Source organism: Danio rerio, chromosome 6, assembly GCF_049306965.1.
Source record: "Danio rerio strain Tuebingen ecotype United States chromosome 6, GRCz12tu, whole genome shotgun sequence".
NCBI lineage: Eukaryota > Metazoa > Chordata > Actinopteri > Cypriniformes > Danionidae > Danio > Danio rerio.
The window spans coordinates 21325239-21343290 of NC_133181.1; the positions used below are offsets into that span (position 1 = coordinate 21325239).

The following is an 18052-nucleotide window of genomic DNA, read 5'->3' on the forward strand; positions in this document are numbered from 1 at the left end:
TACAGCTCAAACCCATTTCTTGTAGACGTCTGTGCGTAGTGGTTCTTGAAACACTGACTTCAGCTGCAGTCCACTCTTTGGGAATCTCCTCCACATTTTTGAATGGGTTTCACATTTTTCTCCAGGGTGCAGTTATCCCTATTGCTTGTATTTTAGGTAGGCCAACTATGTGTGTGAAGACCAGGTAATAACCCTCTCTACTCCAGTTTTGCGAATGCGATCTGCTGATCTAACAGACACAGCGCAACATGATTTACACTTATTTTTGTTTTCATTGCACTTTTATTATGTGTTTACTAATTCCTGTTGCTACTAACACTCGCAAAACACGGAGGTACGCTGCAGGCGTAATCCTCACAACCTTCGTTCAATACATGTATCTTTCATTTCACAACTCTCTCTCTCCATGGGCCTCTGGAATTGTCAATCAGCTGTTAACAAGGCAGATTTTATTACCTCCATAGCTGCACATTCTGACCATAATCTCATGGCTCTAACTGAGACCTGGTTGAGGCCGGAGGACACTGCAGACCGTCTCTGCCAACAATCAGCTCCTTTGAATTCCATGCAGTCACCATTATCCACCCCTTCTACATAAATGTGGTTGTCATCTACCTCCCACCGGGTACCTTAGGTCATTTCTTAGATGAACTGGATGTTCTTCTCTCATCTTTTTCTAATTATGACACTCCCTTGTTGGTGCTAGGTGACTTCAACATTCACATTGAGAGACCGCCAGCTGCTGACTTTCAGACTCTGCTTGCCTCTTTTGACCTCAAAAGAGCACCTACTTCTGCTACTCACAAATCAGGTAATCAGCTAGATCTTATTTACACATGACATTGCTTCGCTGATCAAACACTAGTAACTCCACTACAAATATCGGATCATTTCCTTCTGTCCCTCAACATCCACACTCCAACACTGGTTGCCTTTCGCAGAAACCTACACTCTCTCTCACCCAATAGACTATCCACCATTGTTTCAGACTCTCTTCCTCCATCTGGCAAACTCTCGGCACTTGATATGAACAGTGCCACTGATACACTCTGCTCCACACTAGCATCATGTCTAGACAGATTATGTCCTCTTACATCCAGGCCAGCCCGTGCCAGTCCTCCTGCACCCTGGCTCTCGGATGCTCTACGTGAGCATCGCTCAAAACTTCCGGCTGCAGAGAGAATATGGCGGAAAATTAAAAATCCTGCACAGCTCTTAACATACCAAACTCTTCTGTCTTCTTTCTCGGCTGAGGTTACTTCTGCAAAGCAGACATATTTCCGTCAGAAAATCGACAATGCCACTAATCCTCGCTTACTTTTTACATTTTCCTCTATCCTCCTCCTCCACCCGCATCCTCCACACTTACTACTGATGACTTTGCTACATTCTTTTGCACCAAAACTGCAAAAATCAGTGCTCAATTTGCTGCACCTACAACAAATATGCAAGATACAGTACCAACACCACACACACTCACCTCTTTTTCTCAGCTCTCTGAGTCTGAGGTGTCCAAACTCATGCTATCTAGCCATGGAACCTCCTGTCTACTTGATCCCATTCCCTCTCATCTCTTGCAAGCCATCTCTCCTGCAGTCATACCAACACTGACTCACATAATTAACACATCAATTGACTCTGGTTTATAGGCCTCTTTCACGGACGGTAGCGCGCACATCCGGTTGAGCGGTAGTTGCGTATCCTTACTTCCGGCCGGAGCAATAGCGTCAGATACGCTATAGTCTTCACTACCTCTTTGAAAACTTTGCCAACATTTACCATTTACAGCGGCTGTTTATTGTCTTGTGGACCGACATCTATCGCTCCACACTCTAAACGTAATAAAGGATATACGTTTTTCCACAAGAATTGCGTGTTTAATTACGAAGGTGGGTGACAGTCCATACGTCAGCATGGTTTAGGAAAGGCTGTTTACATTTGTGTGTTATGTACCTTTATCATAGCGTACGCTCTTGGTTTTAAACCGTTAAGAGATATAAGGAAGTTAACGTATATAATAATAAATGTTTAAATACATGTATAATATGTAAATGTATAATAAATATGCGATGTAATAAATATTTGATGAAAGGGAGCCTGGACCTTTACTGTATCTGTACGTACATGGATGAGTATCTGAAGGGAGGGCAACAAGCTTTATTTGACTCATGCACTGTGTAAATGTATAACATGTTAATACTGTTAAAATAAGTCATTTTGGAATTGTTTGTAGGCTACATGTTTTTATTCAGTTTATTGTTTTCAAGATTCGTATCCTACATTACATAACATACATTTGTTGACATCCATATCTTAGCATACATATATATATATATATGAATATATATGTATATATATATGTGTGTGTGTGTGTGTGTGTGTGTATATATATATATATATATATATATATATATATATATATATATATATGTGTGTGTGTGTGTGTGTACAGTTTAAGTCAGAATTATTAGCCGCCTGTTTATTTTTTCCCCAAAATCTGTTTAACTGAGATTCATTTTTTCTATCACATTTCTAAATGCAATAGTTTTAATAACTCATCTCTAATAACTGATTTATTTTATCTTTGTCATGACAGTAAATAATATTTTACTAGATATTTTCCAAGACACCTCTATACAGCCTAAAAGACATTTAAATGTGTGTGTGTGTGTGTGTAGTTTTAGGACAACTTTGATAAAAGGTTGTGATTAAATTCAAATGTTGACTACTGTGTATGTATAGCAATAAGCGTCGGCAACTATATTTAAGTTTATACCTGTTTCTCAGCTGTAAATATGACAGGCAAAATATTCTGGTGGAGCGATGGGCCAAACTCATCATACCACCTTTCAAAACAGCAGCTCAGTTCAGCAAAGAAGATGCTGAGAAGACACAAACCATAGCACACCTTCAAATTCTTGTTGAGAGAGCCATAAGAAGAGTGAAGGAGTTTCACATCTGGGACACCCCTGTACCTTTGACCCTGTCTGGAAGAACTCAAAGTTGTCCTAAAACTATTGAAAATACATCCATTCTTGTCTTAAGAAAATTTTGAAAACTTTTTAGATCTACTTGTTGATTACTATGTGTAACACAACACACAAACACATTAAAATGTCTTTTTAAATGCCTTTAAATGTCACTTTAAGCTGTATAGAAGCGTCTTGAAAAATATCTAGTAAAATATTATTTACTGTCATCATGACAAAGATAAAATAAATCAGTTATTAGAAATGAATTATTAAAACCATTATGATTACAAATGTGTTGACAAAAATCTGACCCTTCTTATCTGAACATGCAGCTCAACTCCTTGTTCAAGCTCTTGTTCTCTCCAGACTGGATTACTGAACTTTCTACTAGCGGGGCTTCCAGCTAACTCTATCAAGCCTCTTCAGCTGCTCCAGAACGCAGCAGCACGAGTGGTCTTTAATTACCCTAAAAGGGCACATGTCACTCCACTGCTCATCCATTTGCACTGGCTGCCAGTTGCTGCTCGCATGAAATTCAAAGCTCTGATGTTTGCCTACAAAGCGACTTCTGGCTTTGCTCCTTCTTATCTGCTCTCATTTCTGCAGATCTATGTGCCCTCCAGAAACTTGCGTTCTGTGAATGAACGTCGCCTCGTGGTTCCATCCCAAAGAGGGAAGAAATCACTTTACCGAACGCTCGCGTTCAAACTGCCCAGTTGGTGGAATGAACTCCCTAACTGCATCAGAACGGCAGAGTCACTCGCTGTTTTCAAGAAACGACTAAAAACTCAACTATTTAGTCTCCACTAGTCTTCACTTCCTAATCTGCAATTGCCTCTCTGGATATACCACTAACTGTACTAAAAAAAAAATAAATAAAATAAATAAAATAATTACTAATGCTTTCCTTCTTAGACTTTACAGACCTGAAACTTGCCTATAGCACTTATTCATTGTTGCTCTTATAGTTGTGTAAATTGCTTCCTTGTCCTCATTTGTAAGTCGCTTTGGATAAACGTATCTGCTAAATGTAAATGATTTAGAAACAGCAATGAACTCTGGTCAAAATTATCTCATTTATTGCAAAACTTAATCAATTTCCACTAATTATTTAAACTAACAGGAACAAATAGTCTTGGAAGTTTTTCATGTTGTCATGAACACAGCATGCAGCTTGAATTGTGAATTAATTTAGAATGATTGACAGGCTCATCAGCAGGAAGCACTGCAGTGAACAGGAATTTAACCACTTGAATATTCATCTGTACTTCACATTAAACTGCAGAATGGCAATTTGGCAGTATAAAGCAGTTGACAGTGACAATTTTTTTAAACTATTCTGATAATATAATGTACTTCCTTTGCGGTTGTTCAACAAATTTCTGTACAAGTAAAACTGAGCTGCTTTTTATTGTGTTCTCACTTTAAATCAAATAGGCCATTAAAAGTCTGATGTATCAAGTAGCCTAAAATAATTGCAAAAAAAAAAAAAAAATTCTGTTGAAGGATCCGGATTTCTGCCTTCTAATCAGTCTCATCATGGAACAACATTTATCCTTTTTGCATGTCCTGTTTCTCATTATTTTTATTAAATATAATTATTTGATTATTTAACTTTAAAATGATTTTAACTAATGAGTAAGTTAAACACACTGCATTTTGTAAGAATGTTTAGTGCATTTCCCTGTCTGTGAAACTTTTTCAGGAGCCAACAAACTAGGTCAGAGGTCACGGAGACCTTGAGTGGAACTGAGGGCTGAGGACTGGAAGCAACTGTTTCTATTGTTATTTCTATGAGTTAATACCATCTAAAATGTCTAAAGTGATTTTTCTATTTTTATGGTTAATACTTTTAAAGTAATTCTACTTTTTATTCAAGATAGACTTTGTGTAGTAAGGTTATTATAACTGCCTGAATGTAGATTATACCGGTTTGAAACCAGTTTTGATAAAGACGGCCGAGAGTACACTCAGCCTTGGATAAGAAACAGATTATACTTTAAGTGTGTGATCTATTTGATTGTTGATTCATTTCACAGGTCTGGAGTCAGCTCTAATCAGTCTAAGGGATGTCTGATGTTTATGCTTAAGATCAGAATATACGCACGAACCCCATGTAGATATTTTCCTAGTCTATCTGTGTTTTAACCAATCAGGTTAGAACACCTATATGTATGACGGAGTTAATGGTGTTATGTGAGAGTATAATTGTTATTGATTGGTGATTGCAAGCAGAGCGCCCTAGGAACACATTGCGAGTGTTGAAGCTGGCTTTTGCTGATGAAACTGCAATCTGACTGACTGATCATTCTTTGGGTTAAACTGTATACCATCCCTACAGTTAAGTGGAGGACGCGAGGCAATTGTTTACTAATACCATTAATCAATCAACAAAAAGAAAGGTAGGAAGATTTAGAATATTATAGACTAGGGATTGTCTGTGAAGTAGTGGGTAGTAACGGAACGCTTTTAGGTTCTCATTCAGACGTGAATGAAAGGCATCAGTGTATTCACAAAATTTGTGGTAAATTTATGTGGAATCCAAAAGCGAGCTAGTGCGTTTTGCGGTACACTTATAACGATACTAATACTGTGGCGAGTATACTGATGACACGTTGTCTTGGTCCCGGATTCACCCCAGCTGTCACCTCATCATCACAGATCGGTCCCAGCTGGAGCTCATCAGGAGACACACATTGGGTTGTCACCTACCCACCCCCACCAAAAAAAATATTATTAAAAATAAAAACTCTCAATTGTGAAAAATATATGTATATAAAGCACTGTATCCTGCCACTTACAAGCCAGTTCAATAAAGAGCTATCTCAGTGGGATTCAATTCTTTCATAAATTGAACCACGGGTCCCCTTCCGATGCTATCACGAATTCGCAAACCTTCCTCCTTATCAAAGACATTCAGAAAACCCACCCCACCACCCCCGATTCTAGACAACCCATTACACTCAAAATCCTTACCTCGTGCATCTACACCCTCTGTAAAGGTTACATTTCTTTCCATACAGCCTGCACCTTCGATGCTATGTTCAACCTAGCATTTTTTTGGATTCCTCAGATGCTCTGAATTAACAGTGACATCCAAATTTAACCCCTTTACTCCACCCAACTATCTCAGATCTAGCTTTGCAAGATAAGGAAACCATTTCTTTCCTTATCAAAGCAAAACAGATCAATCCCATAAGGGACACTTTATTCTTGTTTTTAACCTACCTTCACCCATCCGCCCTTTCCAAACCCTCCAAGCCTACCTTAATCTAAGAAGATCCCAGGAGGCTAACCCTCTAGCCCTGCTTTTTACTGATGACGATAACCGTCTAGTAACTCAGTTCTGGTTTCAAAAACACCTTAAAGAAGTTCTTCGCCTCTCTGGCGTTTCCCCCAAAGCCCTTTTCCAGCCACTCATTTAGGATTGGCGCGGCCACTAAAGCAGCCTCTAATGGGCTCTCCCACCAGCAGATTCAGACCCTCGATTGCTGGTCTTCTGAAGCTGTCAAATCTTACTTTCGCCTCAGCAAATACCACCTTAAGGATGCCCAACAGGCTTTAACCAAACCCCAAGCCCCCTCACACCCGGCTCCGACGCCCGCAGGTGTCTAACTGAGCCTAGACTCTCGCAAGAGTCATCCAAATCATCCCCCCGCAGAAGTCCTTTGTCCTCTCCTTGACACTCTTACATGTTGTCCACCTGACTCCTGCAAGTGCCGTCCTCCATAGTAATTTACAAATCTTAATGTTTGTATTCATATGCTTTTGTGTATGTGCATGTGTTTGTGCGTGTGTATAATATTTGTACTTGTTCCCTACTTCCAGCTTTCTCAACTTTCAGTTCTTATAACCCTACCTTTCAGCCTCTTGTTCCTTTTCTCTCCTTTACACTCTACTCCCAACTATACTCTTCTACACTCTACCTCTAACGATCCCTCTCCTCCTGTTTAGACTCTACTCTGACCCCGCAGGGGCCCCTTCGAGCTCCAACTCCCACAGGAGTTACCCAGAGTCCTCTCTTCTACACTATACTTCAAAATACCTCTCTTCAGTTTTTAGACGCCACCGCTAAGCTCTGATCCCCGCCGGGGTCCCTTCGAGCTCCAACTCCCGCAGGAGTTACCCAGAATCCTCACTTCTACACTCTGCTACTTTCTTTCTCCTGTTTTGACTCTACCCCCAAAGCTCTGACCCCCACAGGGGTCCCTTCAAGCTCCAACTCCCACAGGAGTTACCCAGAGTCCTCTCTTCTACACTATACTTCAAAATACCTCTCTTCAGTTTTTAGACGCCACCGCTAAGCTCTGATCCCCGCCGGGGTCCCTTCGAGCTCCAACTCCCGCAGGAGTTACCCAGAATCCTCACTTCTACACTCTGCTACTTTCTTTCTCCTGTTTTGACTCTACCCCCAAAGCTCTGACCCCCACAGGGGTCCCTTCAAGCTCCAACTCCCGCAGAAGTTACCCAGAGTCTTCACTTCTACACTCCACTTCCAAGTACCTCTCTTCTCCTTTTTAGACACCACCTCTAAGTTTTGACCCCCACAGGGGTCCCTTCAAGCTCCAACTCCCGCAGGAGTTACCCAGAATCCTCTTCTACACTCTGCTACTTCCTTTCTCCTGTTTAGACTCTACCCCCAAGCTCTGACCCCACAGGGGTCCCTTCGAGCTCCAATTACCGCAGGAGTTACCCAGAGTCCTCACTTCTACACTCCACTTCCAACTACCTCTCTCCTCCTTTTTTAGACACCACCTCTAAGCTTTGACCCCCGCAGGAGTCCTTTCGAGCTCCAACTCCCGCAGGAGTTACCAGAGTCCTCTCCTCTACGCTCTGCTATCTCTCTTCTTCGTTTAGACTCTACCCCCAAGCTCCGACCCACGCAGGGGTCTCTTCGAGCTCCAACTCCCGCAGGAGTTACCCAGAGTCTTCACCTCTACACTATGCTTCAAACCACTTCCTTCTCCTTTTTAGACCCAACCACAAAGCTCTGACCCCCGCAGGGGTACCTTTGAGCTCCAACTCCCGCAGGATTTATTCAGAATCCTCTCTTCTACACTCAACTTCCAATCACCTCTTCTCTCCTGTTTAGACTTCACCCCAAGCTCTGCTCATCTTACTACATTATGTCCAGCCCCCTTATAGCTGCAGTCTCTTTACCCTTTATAACCCTATCTACTTTATGTCTCCTGCTTGAACCTATCTTTCCTTCCACTTGATATCCAGCAGCCGGATGTAGCTCTATTCTCCTGGCTTTTTGTTTTTGTTTTTTTCATAAATACGCAGCTGCTGTCCCGAGCGATTAATTACTGCAACTTGGAGAGTTCTGAGATCCACCGAGCTCAGGCTCCCCTCTCGCTCTGCCAACAGGAGGAAGCCCCAGGCTCGAGGATCCCTTTAGCTCTGGGCTCTCTCCCGAGACAGCATGCCAAATAAGCTTTTATAAATCATCAGCTAAGTGTGAACTTAAAGTGAGGTTTATTCATAAACTAATTTTGAGAGGATCATGTGCTTATAATTTATTACGGCCGGTCCCGTATTTGCTAATCACTATCTTCCAATCATATGAGCCCTAAGCTACTATAAATAACCAGTTTCCAGCTCATTTTATCTTCGTTTGGAAGAGCCCTCCCTCCTCCCCTATTCTCCTCTTTTACATCTGATTGGGCGGCACGGCGGCCCAGTGGTTAGCACGACGAGCCCTACAGCAAGAACACTGCAGGCCCTGGTCCCTTAGGGTCGGTGGGCGTTTCTGTGAGGAGTTTGTATGTTCTCCCCATGTCCATGTGGGTTTTCCCCGGGTTCTCCGGTTTCCTCCCACCATCCAAAGACATTCAACACATATAACAATTAAGCATTTATCTAACCCCTCTGTTCCCTTAGCTATCGCAGCCGGGGAGTTCTGAGATCCACCGAGCTCAGGCTCCCCTCTCGCTCTGCCAACGGGAGGAAGCCCCAGGCTTGAGGATCCTTTGGATCCAAGCAAGAGTTTTAATTATATGTGATAATAGAATTTGTAAAACAGTCTGTTCTTGTTCAATTGATAATGCTTTCAAACAGGTTTTACTGTCAAATGAAAATTATGAAAGATTTTCAAATAATCAAAGTTAAAGCAGATAGCTAACCTGTGAGCATTTCTAATCGACCAGACAGTAAGAATTAAATGAATTTTATACAAGATCATATTATCTGCTTCTGATTTTGTTGAATGGTTTAGTCAGAGTAAAGTTATATGGTACAAATGACAAGTTGAGAAGATAATTCTAAGGTAGTCTTAATTCTGTTTTAAAATACTTGAGTTTAAATTATTCATGTTTGATCTTTGTTGAATTAGACTAAAATTGTGTTAAACCCCTTAAAAGTGGAAACAAAAGAAATCGATTCACAATCTCTTTTCTTGCATAATAATAAATTGGATTAATAGTTTTGTAAAAACCATAATATCTTTCTTGGTCTCTAGGTAACAAGTTATATCTACATCTAGTCTCTTTGAGGTGACTGAGGGTCTGGCGCAACGTCAGGAGTGCAATAATAGTGTTTATTCATTTAGGAGAGTGCATTTGATATTAGTTTGTTAACTGTGAAGGTGAATTTGGCTCATTATAGCCAGGACAAGGGTGCTTGTACACTTCCTATCAATGATACAGAGGAATGTGTTGCATCACTACAATTACATCATTATTTGAATAAAAATATATGTTAAGTTGACTGACATGGAGTTCAGCAAGGTGATGATTAAACATGGTAATGGTGCTGAATTGGACTATTGTGCTGTTGGCATGTTTAATGCGTGTTAATGTAAAAATTACCCTAAATGGAAGTTACAGAACATGCTGATAAATGTTTTGAGACTGGTGAAGATAAAGATGTTTTCGCAGGTCATGAATTTGAATCCTGTGTGGCTTAGGTCGAGTAGATGACCTTTTGTGACTGATCAGGGGAACTCTGAGTCTTAGAATTAGCCTGGATGTTTGGATTTAGATTTGGAGCAAATTATAGTAATCAGAGGATGTATCAATGCATGTTATGGATTGTTTACTTCTGGAGGACTATTAGGGCTTGCATATTTATGTTCATATTCTGGACTTTGATCCGCTGTTTTGTTTTTCGTATGTTTTTACTTCTGCTTGCAGGACCCTTAATCCAAGCAATGATGAGAAACATTTGCTGACACTGATGAACTGTCTTCAAAGCTGGATGGCTTGCCTCTGTTGTGGGTTGAAGGTGGAAGAGACCTTAGCTTGAGGACCGGAATTTTTCAAGTGGTGCTCGCTGCAGAGCCATTTGAGGAGAGCTGAGCTCCAGCGAGGGGGAGCTTAAACTTAAGCTCCACCTTTTTTGCACTTCTTCTACGAGTGATGTCACTGGGGGTAGGGTTAAGGTGGGGTTGGTGTACGCATTAAAACAGCTTACAGGAGGAGGAGCGACAGGTCATGCTCCCCCTCGCTGGAGCTCAGCTCTCCTCAAATGGCTCTGCAGCGAGCACCCTCTCGAATTTTTAGGTTCCCGCCAAATCAAAAGTAATCAAGCTCATCATAGAACATTAATTACCATTCAGGCACAGTTTGTTCTCAATTAACTAGCTGCTATTAGCGAAATCACACCGAATAAAGGTTTAGCTAAAAAGCAATCTATCCCAGCTTATGCAAAATCGTTTAGTGAAGGTTTGTTCTTCAGAGCCAGGTGAGCTTATAAATCTGGCTTCAGACAGCGCATGATCAGTTTTCCTTGTGCCTAAACTGTCAAGTACACAAACACACGCATCAAAATGTACATTGTGTAGACCAAGGGTGTCAAACTCAATTCCTGGAGGGCCGAAGCCTTGCACAGTTTAGTTCCTACCCTGCTCCAATACACCTACCTGTAGGTTTCAAACAAGCCTGAAGGACTCAATTAGTTTGATCAGGTGTGTTTTATTAGGGTTGGAACTAAACTGTGCAGAGCTGCGGCCCTTTTGGAACCGAGTTTGACACCTGTGGTGTAGACTCACAGAGGGTTTAAGTCATGCATTCTTGGACCGGTCACTGTTTCTGTGTGTGTGTGTAAATAACACAAGTCTTTTTTGTTTAATATAAGAAAAAACTCTAGTTTTAAACTAGATTAAAGACCTATGTTTTTAGTAAATCATACATTCAAAGCATCACATAAAGGTATGATGTACGAATGTGCTCCATGCATCTTGTTTATATACACTATGAATAGCAGCTACGCTAATTATTCTCTTTATTCTCCTTTTCCACCTGGGGATTCTCATCCTGAGGCCCCCAGAGATTATGCAGTGCCACTGATGTGACCCAAGACCTGTGAAAAGATGATCCCAAGGTTTCGACAATCCCAGATCAGGCCTCATCCTGAGCAGCTGCTGTAGTGGTCATGTAGGAGTAAAGAGTGTCTGAATCCTATGAGACTCCAGGGACAGACAAGTCTTTGCTGACATCCAGAGTTCTCCAGCCTCTGGCACCTAGACTGCACCTCTGCACAAGACATTTGGTCAAAGGAGAAATGGTTGTGCTCAACTTATCCTTTACTTTCGCCACTTGGTGAAGTTTTTCTGCACAGTTCAGGACTTGTAGAGCTGCGGATCCATGGACTACTCTTCAGTGTTTGGACTCTCAGCAGTGAGAATTAAACCATGCTGAACTGAAACTCTGAAAACTGGACTGACACCGTTTCAATTCACTATAATCTTGTGTGAAGCTACTTTGAAACAATCTACATTGTAAAAGCGCTATACAAATAAAGATGAATTGAACCGAATTGAAATAGACCTGTTCTGTAGGAAAGAAGACAAATAATTCTGTTGGGATTTGGTGCTATATATGAAAAATGAAATGAAAATGAATCCACTTTTATGGGTGGCAGGGCACACCCTCTTATAAAATGGTAAGGGAAACACTCAGCATTAAGCAGTACCATAGAAGACAGTAAGGTTGGGTTTCGTAGTTTAATTAGATTTTTTAGCTCAATGTCAACAAAACAAAACTTCATTAGGTGACGGGACAAGACTCAAAAGCAAACATATGTAAAATATAGTAGAGACTTAAGCACAAAAGCTTTATTTCAGAATTTTGAATGATTAAAAAAAGACATTTAAAAACAGAAAAAATAAAAAGTGAAAAATGCAGGACAGTAAATATTTTATTCAAACTGTGCAGGTCATCTAAAAGAGCTCAATTACTTCTATGGAGTACACACCAGTATGTTCAGTGGATTTAGGCTTTTTGAGCGATTGAAGACTTCCCTCGATTTTGCCTAGTTCAGCATACAGTTTTACCTAAAAAGTGAAACAATAAAAATTTGTTACACACACACACACACACACACACACACACACACACACACATATATATATATATAACATTTAAGTTTGCGATTAATCACATGATCATGAGTTAACTTGAGATTAAGCCGACATTAGTTCATTTATTCGATCAGTTCCCCTTCGGTTGGGGAACTTCAGTGCTATTAAGTGGATTTGATCTTTGTGAAAATCCACGAAATGGGAGGATTCGGATCAGAAGCCGCTAGTCTGGAGAGTATTGAACGAATGAATGAAATGAATTGGCAGCGTAAGCTTGCGCAGGTGTGCTGCATCGCCAATTATCCCAGCATATAACACACCTGGAGCGAGCAAACGCCATCCTTTTCGCTTCAGATCCTTTCTGAGTGAGTCGATGAGGGTTCCTCTTGCTATTCAGCACTTCAGAGCGAAAGAGTGTCTCCTGGTCCAGAGTGGGTTTTTGCGGCGGCAGACGGTCGAGCTGGGTTTCTCCCTTGCCTGCGGTTTTTTGGGTCCGGTCCTCCAGAGCGGTGCGTATTGTTAAAACTTTCCTAAAAGAGCAACACAGTCGTGCAGCACGTCCTTTTCAAGATGGCGCTCCGACTGTGCATTTCTGGATTCGAGGGTTTCCTGGCTCCGGATGATGGACACGATCACTGCATTGCATGTTTGGGGATCCAGCATATTAATGCGGTGCTCGCGGGCGGTTCATGTCGTCATTGCGATGCCATGACCGATGCACAGCTAAGATCGCGGCTAACTTTCGTAAGAGAGTGCCTCCTGTTCTAAAAAAGCAGCGGGCACTCGGGCAGATCTGAGGGTTCCAGTGGGAGATAATCCGCCGCCCACGGGCTCGCGGACCTCTCGCTCCTCACGGCGCTCCATCCAAGCTTCGGCCAGTGGGAGTAATCCTTCTAACCAGATGGTAGCTCTCACGCTCGCTGACACCGGAGATCAGATGTCCTCCGCGGCATCGGAGGGTGGACTTTCACTGTCCGATGAAGATCCGGACCCGCTCGCCCCCTCCGGGCAGGTGAGCGCTGTCAAATCGGATCCTGAAGCGGACATGTTAGCCGTGCTTTCCTGGTCTGCTTCGGCCGTGGAGTTGGAGCTGGTTCATCCCCCAGCTCCGCGGCCGGACCGACTAGATCAGTGGTTCCCAACCTGGGGTCCATAAGTATTGAGGTAGAAAAAGGCATAAAAATGCTCCACTATTATAAAGGGCTTTGCAATTAATAGAAAATCCGATTTAGATTTCGGTTTCAAACGATTATAAAAAAGCATTAATCGAGATAAATGATTATTGCATCATATTTTGCCACATTCCAGTTGTAAACGTGTTGCTCTTAAAAGCGCGAAAGAGCTTATGTGTGTGTGCAGCACGATCACGCAGTCAGAAGCATGCGGCCGGTCAGCATTCACTCACTGAGACGAGCAGAGGAGCGCAGACATCTAAAGTCATCTTAACGTGAGCCCTTTAATGGTCAAATATGTGTCAAAACGCGGTGTTTAGTGATTATTTACATTTACCCTCATTTGTGTAATAAACAAACGAGTTGAGGATCAAAAGACGTGAAAGAGAAACCATTAAAGAGACAGCGCGCCATAATCCTTCTGCCGGCTGTTTTTATCATTATTAAACAAACATAACGAGAAAACTCTCGCTGCTCTTGACTGAAGGACTGCTGTAACTGTTAGCTAAAGTGTTTTTCTTACAGTGAAGATGCTTAAAGCACAGTTTGTTTCATATTTTTATTCTATTGTATTTATTTCTCTTTCCTTTGCAGGGTGGAAAATAACTATGTATACAGTTGAAGTCAGAATTATTAGCCCTCTTGAATATAAACAAACCTTTTCCTGCCCAATTTCTGTTTCATGGAAAGAATATTTTAACATAACATATTTCTGAACATAATAGTTTTGATATCTCATTTCTAATTACTGATTTCTTTGCTATAATGACAGCACATAATATTTTACTAGATATTTTTCAAAATACAAGCATTCAGATTAAAGTGCAGTTCAAAGGCTTAATTAGAGTAATAAGGCAAGTCATTATAACGGTAGTTTATTCTGCAGAAAATCAAAAATATATATTGCTTAAGGGGGCTAATAATATTGACCTTTAATTGGTTTCAAAATATTTAAACCTTTCTTTATTCTAGCTAAAATAAAACAAATAGAAGAAAAAATATTACAGGAAATACTGTTAAAAATTCCTTGCTCTGTTAAACATAATTTGGGAAATATTTATATATATATATATATATATATATATATATATATATATATATATATATATATATATATATATATATATATATATATATATATATATATATATATATAAAAACAAATCTCAGGAGCGCTAATAATTTTGACTTTAACTGGCAATGTTTTGAATAATCGTGATTACAATTATGACCAAAATAATCGTGATTATGATTTTTCCCAAAATCGAGCAGCCCTACTATTATATATGTATTTTTAAGTACCAAAAAAAAAAATCTAAACACATGCTAAAAATTTCAACATAATAGTGAAAATAATTAAAATAAATAACTTTAAATAATTATTTAAATTTTGCTCACTCGCGATTAGACAAAGAAAAAGATTAGACAGTATGACAAAGCCTACCTAGATTTTGGTTTTATTGAAGGCCAAGACAAGTTAAAACTGATTAATATTTTCTAAACATATTACTATATATTAATATTACACAAACACACACACACACATATGTATATACATATTATATATATATATATATATATATATATATATATATATATATATATATATATATATATATACAGTACATATGTGTGAGCGTGCGTGTGTATTTATATGGTGGGGGGGCTCCAATGTTTGTATATGTTCATGGGGGGGGGGGGGGGCCCAAAGAAAAAGGTTGGGAACCACTGGACTAGATGGGTGCTACGTAGAGGACCAGAAGGCGAAGCCTTCGAAGCCTCTCGTCCCCTTCTTCCCGGAAGTGAACAGTAGGCTCACGCAGTCTTGTAGGGCACTTTTCTCTGCCCGTGCTGCGTGTCCCTCCGCCCTCACAGCCCTTGACGGCAGAGTTGCCAGGGGGTATGAGGCGATCCCGTCAGTGGAGCACGCTATCGCGGTCAATCTTTGTCGTGTGGCGCCTCTACGTGGCGGGGTTTGCCTCGCCTCCCGTCCAAAGCCTGTAGGTTGTCTGCCTCCCTCGGAGCCAGAGCTTATAAGGCTGCGGGCCAGGCTGCTTCTGCTTTGCATGCGATGGCCACCTACCAGCACTACCAAGCGCAGGCGCTGGCCGAGCTGCACGAAGGCGGGTCTAACCCAGGCTTACTACATGAGCTCTTCGGAGGAGCTGCGACCGACTATGCTCTTCGGACTACTAAGTTCGCCGCGTGTGCGCTGGGGAGGACGAAGTCCACACTTGTGGTTCAGGAACGCCACCTCTGGCTAAACCTGGCCGATATGCGCGATGTTGACAAAGTTCGCTTTCTTGACTCGCCCATATCCCAGGCTGGCCTGTTTGGCGACACCGTCGGTGAATTCACCCAGTAATTCAAGGCGGTGAAAGAGCAATCGGATGCGATGGGCAATGTAATCTATCGGCGCAGCCGTAAGCCTGCTCCGCCCGCCGAGCCATCCACCTCCGCTGCTCCTCGCCGAGGGCGCCCGCCAATGAGTGCTGCCCTGCCCCCGCCTGTGCCTCCGGCCAAGCGGGCGTGGCGTACACCTTGAAAGCAGGCAGCCCCCCCTGCCCAGGGCACCGTTAAGTCCGACGGACCGCGAAGCGTCCCTGAGACAGGCCATCCGGAGACGAGGAAACTTGCTCTTTCCCCACTGGAGGGCGGGGCCCCAATTACAACGGTACTTTTCAGTGCCACCAAAACACTAATGAAAGAGCACTTTTTCCCTCCCCGGATGTGACAGCACGAACTCTGTCAGTCCGTGACGCGCTGCTTTCCGGCTCGCAGATTCTACGTGCTTCGCCAGTGGCTCACGAGCGCTGGGGGGACGGTCTCCCTTCCCTCAGCCCTCCAGCCCCCTCTCCGGAGTCAGGGTGCGGAGTCAGAGCGAATCGCTCTCCTCCAGCTCTTCCGCGGGACCCTCGTGCTTCCCGGATCAGCACACCCACACCGTGCTGCCCCACCGCTGGTACGTCAGCGATTGTAGCGATGATTCCATTAGCGAGGGCTCTGCCTGCCTGGTTAGCACGGGCCAGCCCCTCGCGGTGGCTCATATGTACAATCAGACTCGGTTACGCGATTCAGTTCGCGAAACGGCCCCCCCAAGTTCACGGGCGTGTATTTCTCTAGGGTCAAGCCCCTGTCCGCCCCTGTCTTGCGAGAGGAGATTGCTGCCCTCCTGGCGAAGGGTGCAATCGAGCCAGTTCCTCCAGCCGAGATGGAGAGTGGGTTTTACAGCCCATACTTCATCGTACCCAAAAAGAGCGGTGGGTCACAACCAATCCTAGATCTGTGCGTTTTGAACCCCTGTCTGCACAAGCTGGTAGCTTGGTTTGCAGCCATAGACCTGAAGGACGCGTATTTCCATGTCTCCATTCTTCCACGCCACCGCCAATTTCTGCGGTTTGCGTTCGAGGGTCGAGCGTGGCAGTACAAGGTCCTCCCCTTCCCCTGTCTCCGCGGGTCTTCACCAAACTCTCGGAGGATGCCTTAGCATCCCTTCGGCTCGCGGCCATCCGCATACTCAATTATCTCAACGACTGGCTGATTTTAGCCCACTCGCGGGAGCAATTGATTATGCACAGGGACAAGGTGCTTCGGCATCACCTACTGGGGCTTCAGGTCAACCGAGAAAAGAGCAAACTCGCCCCCGTGCAGAGGATCTCTTTTCTCGGGATGGAGCTGGACTCGATCACCATGGTAGCGCACCTCTCCGAGAAACGCGCTCGCCTGTTGCTGAACTGAGAGAGCTCGACATCAAACTAGTGGTCCCACTAAAGTTCTTTCAGAGGCTCCTGGGGCATATGGCATCCGCAGCCGCCGTAACGCCGCTCGCATTGCTCCATATGAGACCACTGCAGCACTGGCTTCACGATCGGGTCCCAAGACGCGCATGGCACGCGGGCACACACCGGGTCTCTGTTACTGCGCTGTGTTGCCGCGCCCTCAGCCCTTGGAATGACCCCTCGTTCCTACAGGCCGGTGTGCCTCTTCCAACACGGGTTGGGGGGGCGTGTGTCACGGGCATGCAGCTGCAGGCCTGTGGAAGGGTGCCCAGTTGCATTGGCATTTCAATCGCCTAGAGCTGTTGGCAGTGTTCCTCGCTCTCCACTGCTTTTTACCGGTGCTGGAGTGGCAACAGGTGCTGGTCAGGACGGACAGTACGGCGGCGTATATCAACCGCATGGGGGGTATGCGCTCTCGCCGCATGTCTCAGCTCGCCCGCCGTCTGCTCCTCTGCTCCTCTTCACGTTCCAGGCACGCTCAATCGTGCAGCCGATGCTCTCTCACGACAGCTGTTACGCCCTGGAGAATGGAGACTCCACCCTGAGTCTGTTCAGCTGATATGGGCGCGATTCGGAGAGGCCCAGATCGATCTGTTTGCTTTCCCCGAGAACACTCATTGCCAGTTGTTTTTTTCCCTGACCGAGGGCTCTCTCGGCACGGATGCACTGGCCCACAGCTGGCCTCGGGGCATGCGCAAGTATGCGTTTCCCCCAGTGAGCCTGCTTGCACAGTTACTGTGCAAGGTCAGGGAAGACGAGAAACAGGTTCTGCTAGTTACGCCCCTTTGGCCCAACAGGACCTGGATATCAGAACTCTCAATCCTCGCG

The 18052-nt window shown here is 43.5% G+C and overlaps 1 protein-coding gene across 1 annotated transcript in view; it reads right to left on the reverse strand.

Moving 5' to 3' along the window:
- Nucleotides 1–12005: 12005 nt before the first annotated feature.
- The window catches only part of nol11 (nucleolar protein 11), a 44831-nt gene continuing 38784 nt past the window's right edge, over nt 12006–18052 (reverse strand). Inside the window, exon 18 of the mRNA NM_001030063.1 lies at nt 12006–12246. Coding sequence (NP_001025234.1) covers nt 12133–12246 — 114 coding nt within the window. The 3' untranslated portion in view covers nt 12006–12132. The remainder of the gene's footprint in view (nt 12247–18052) is intronic.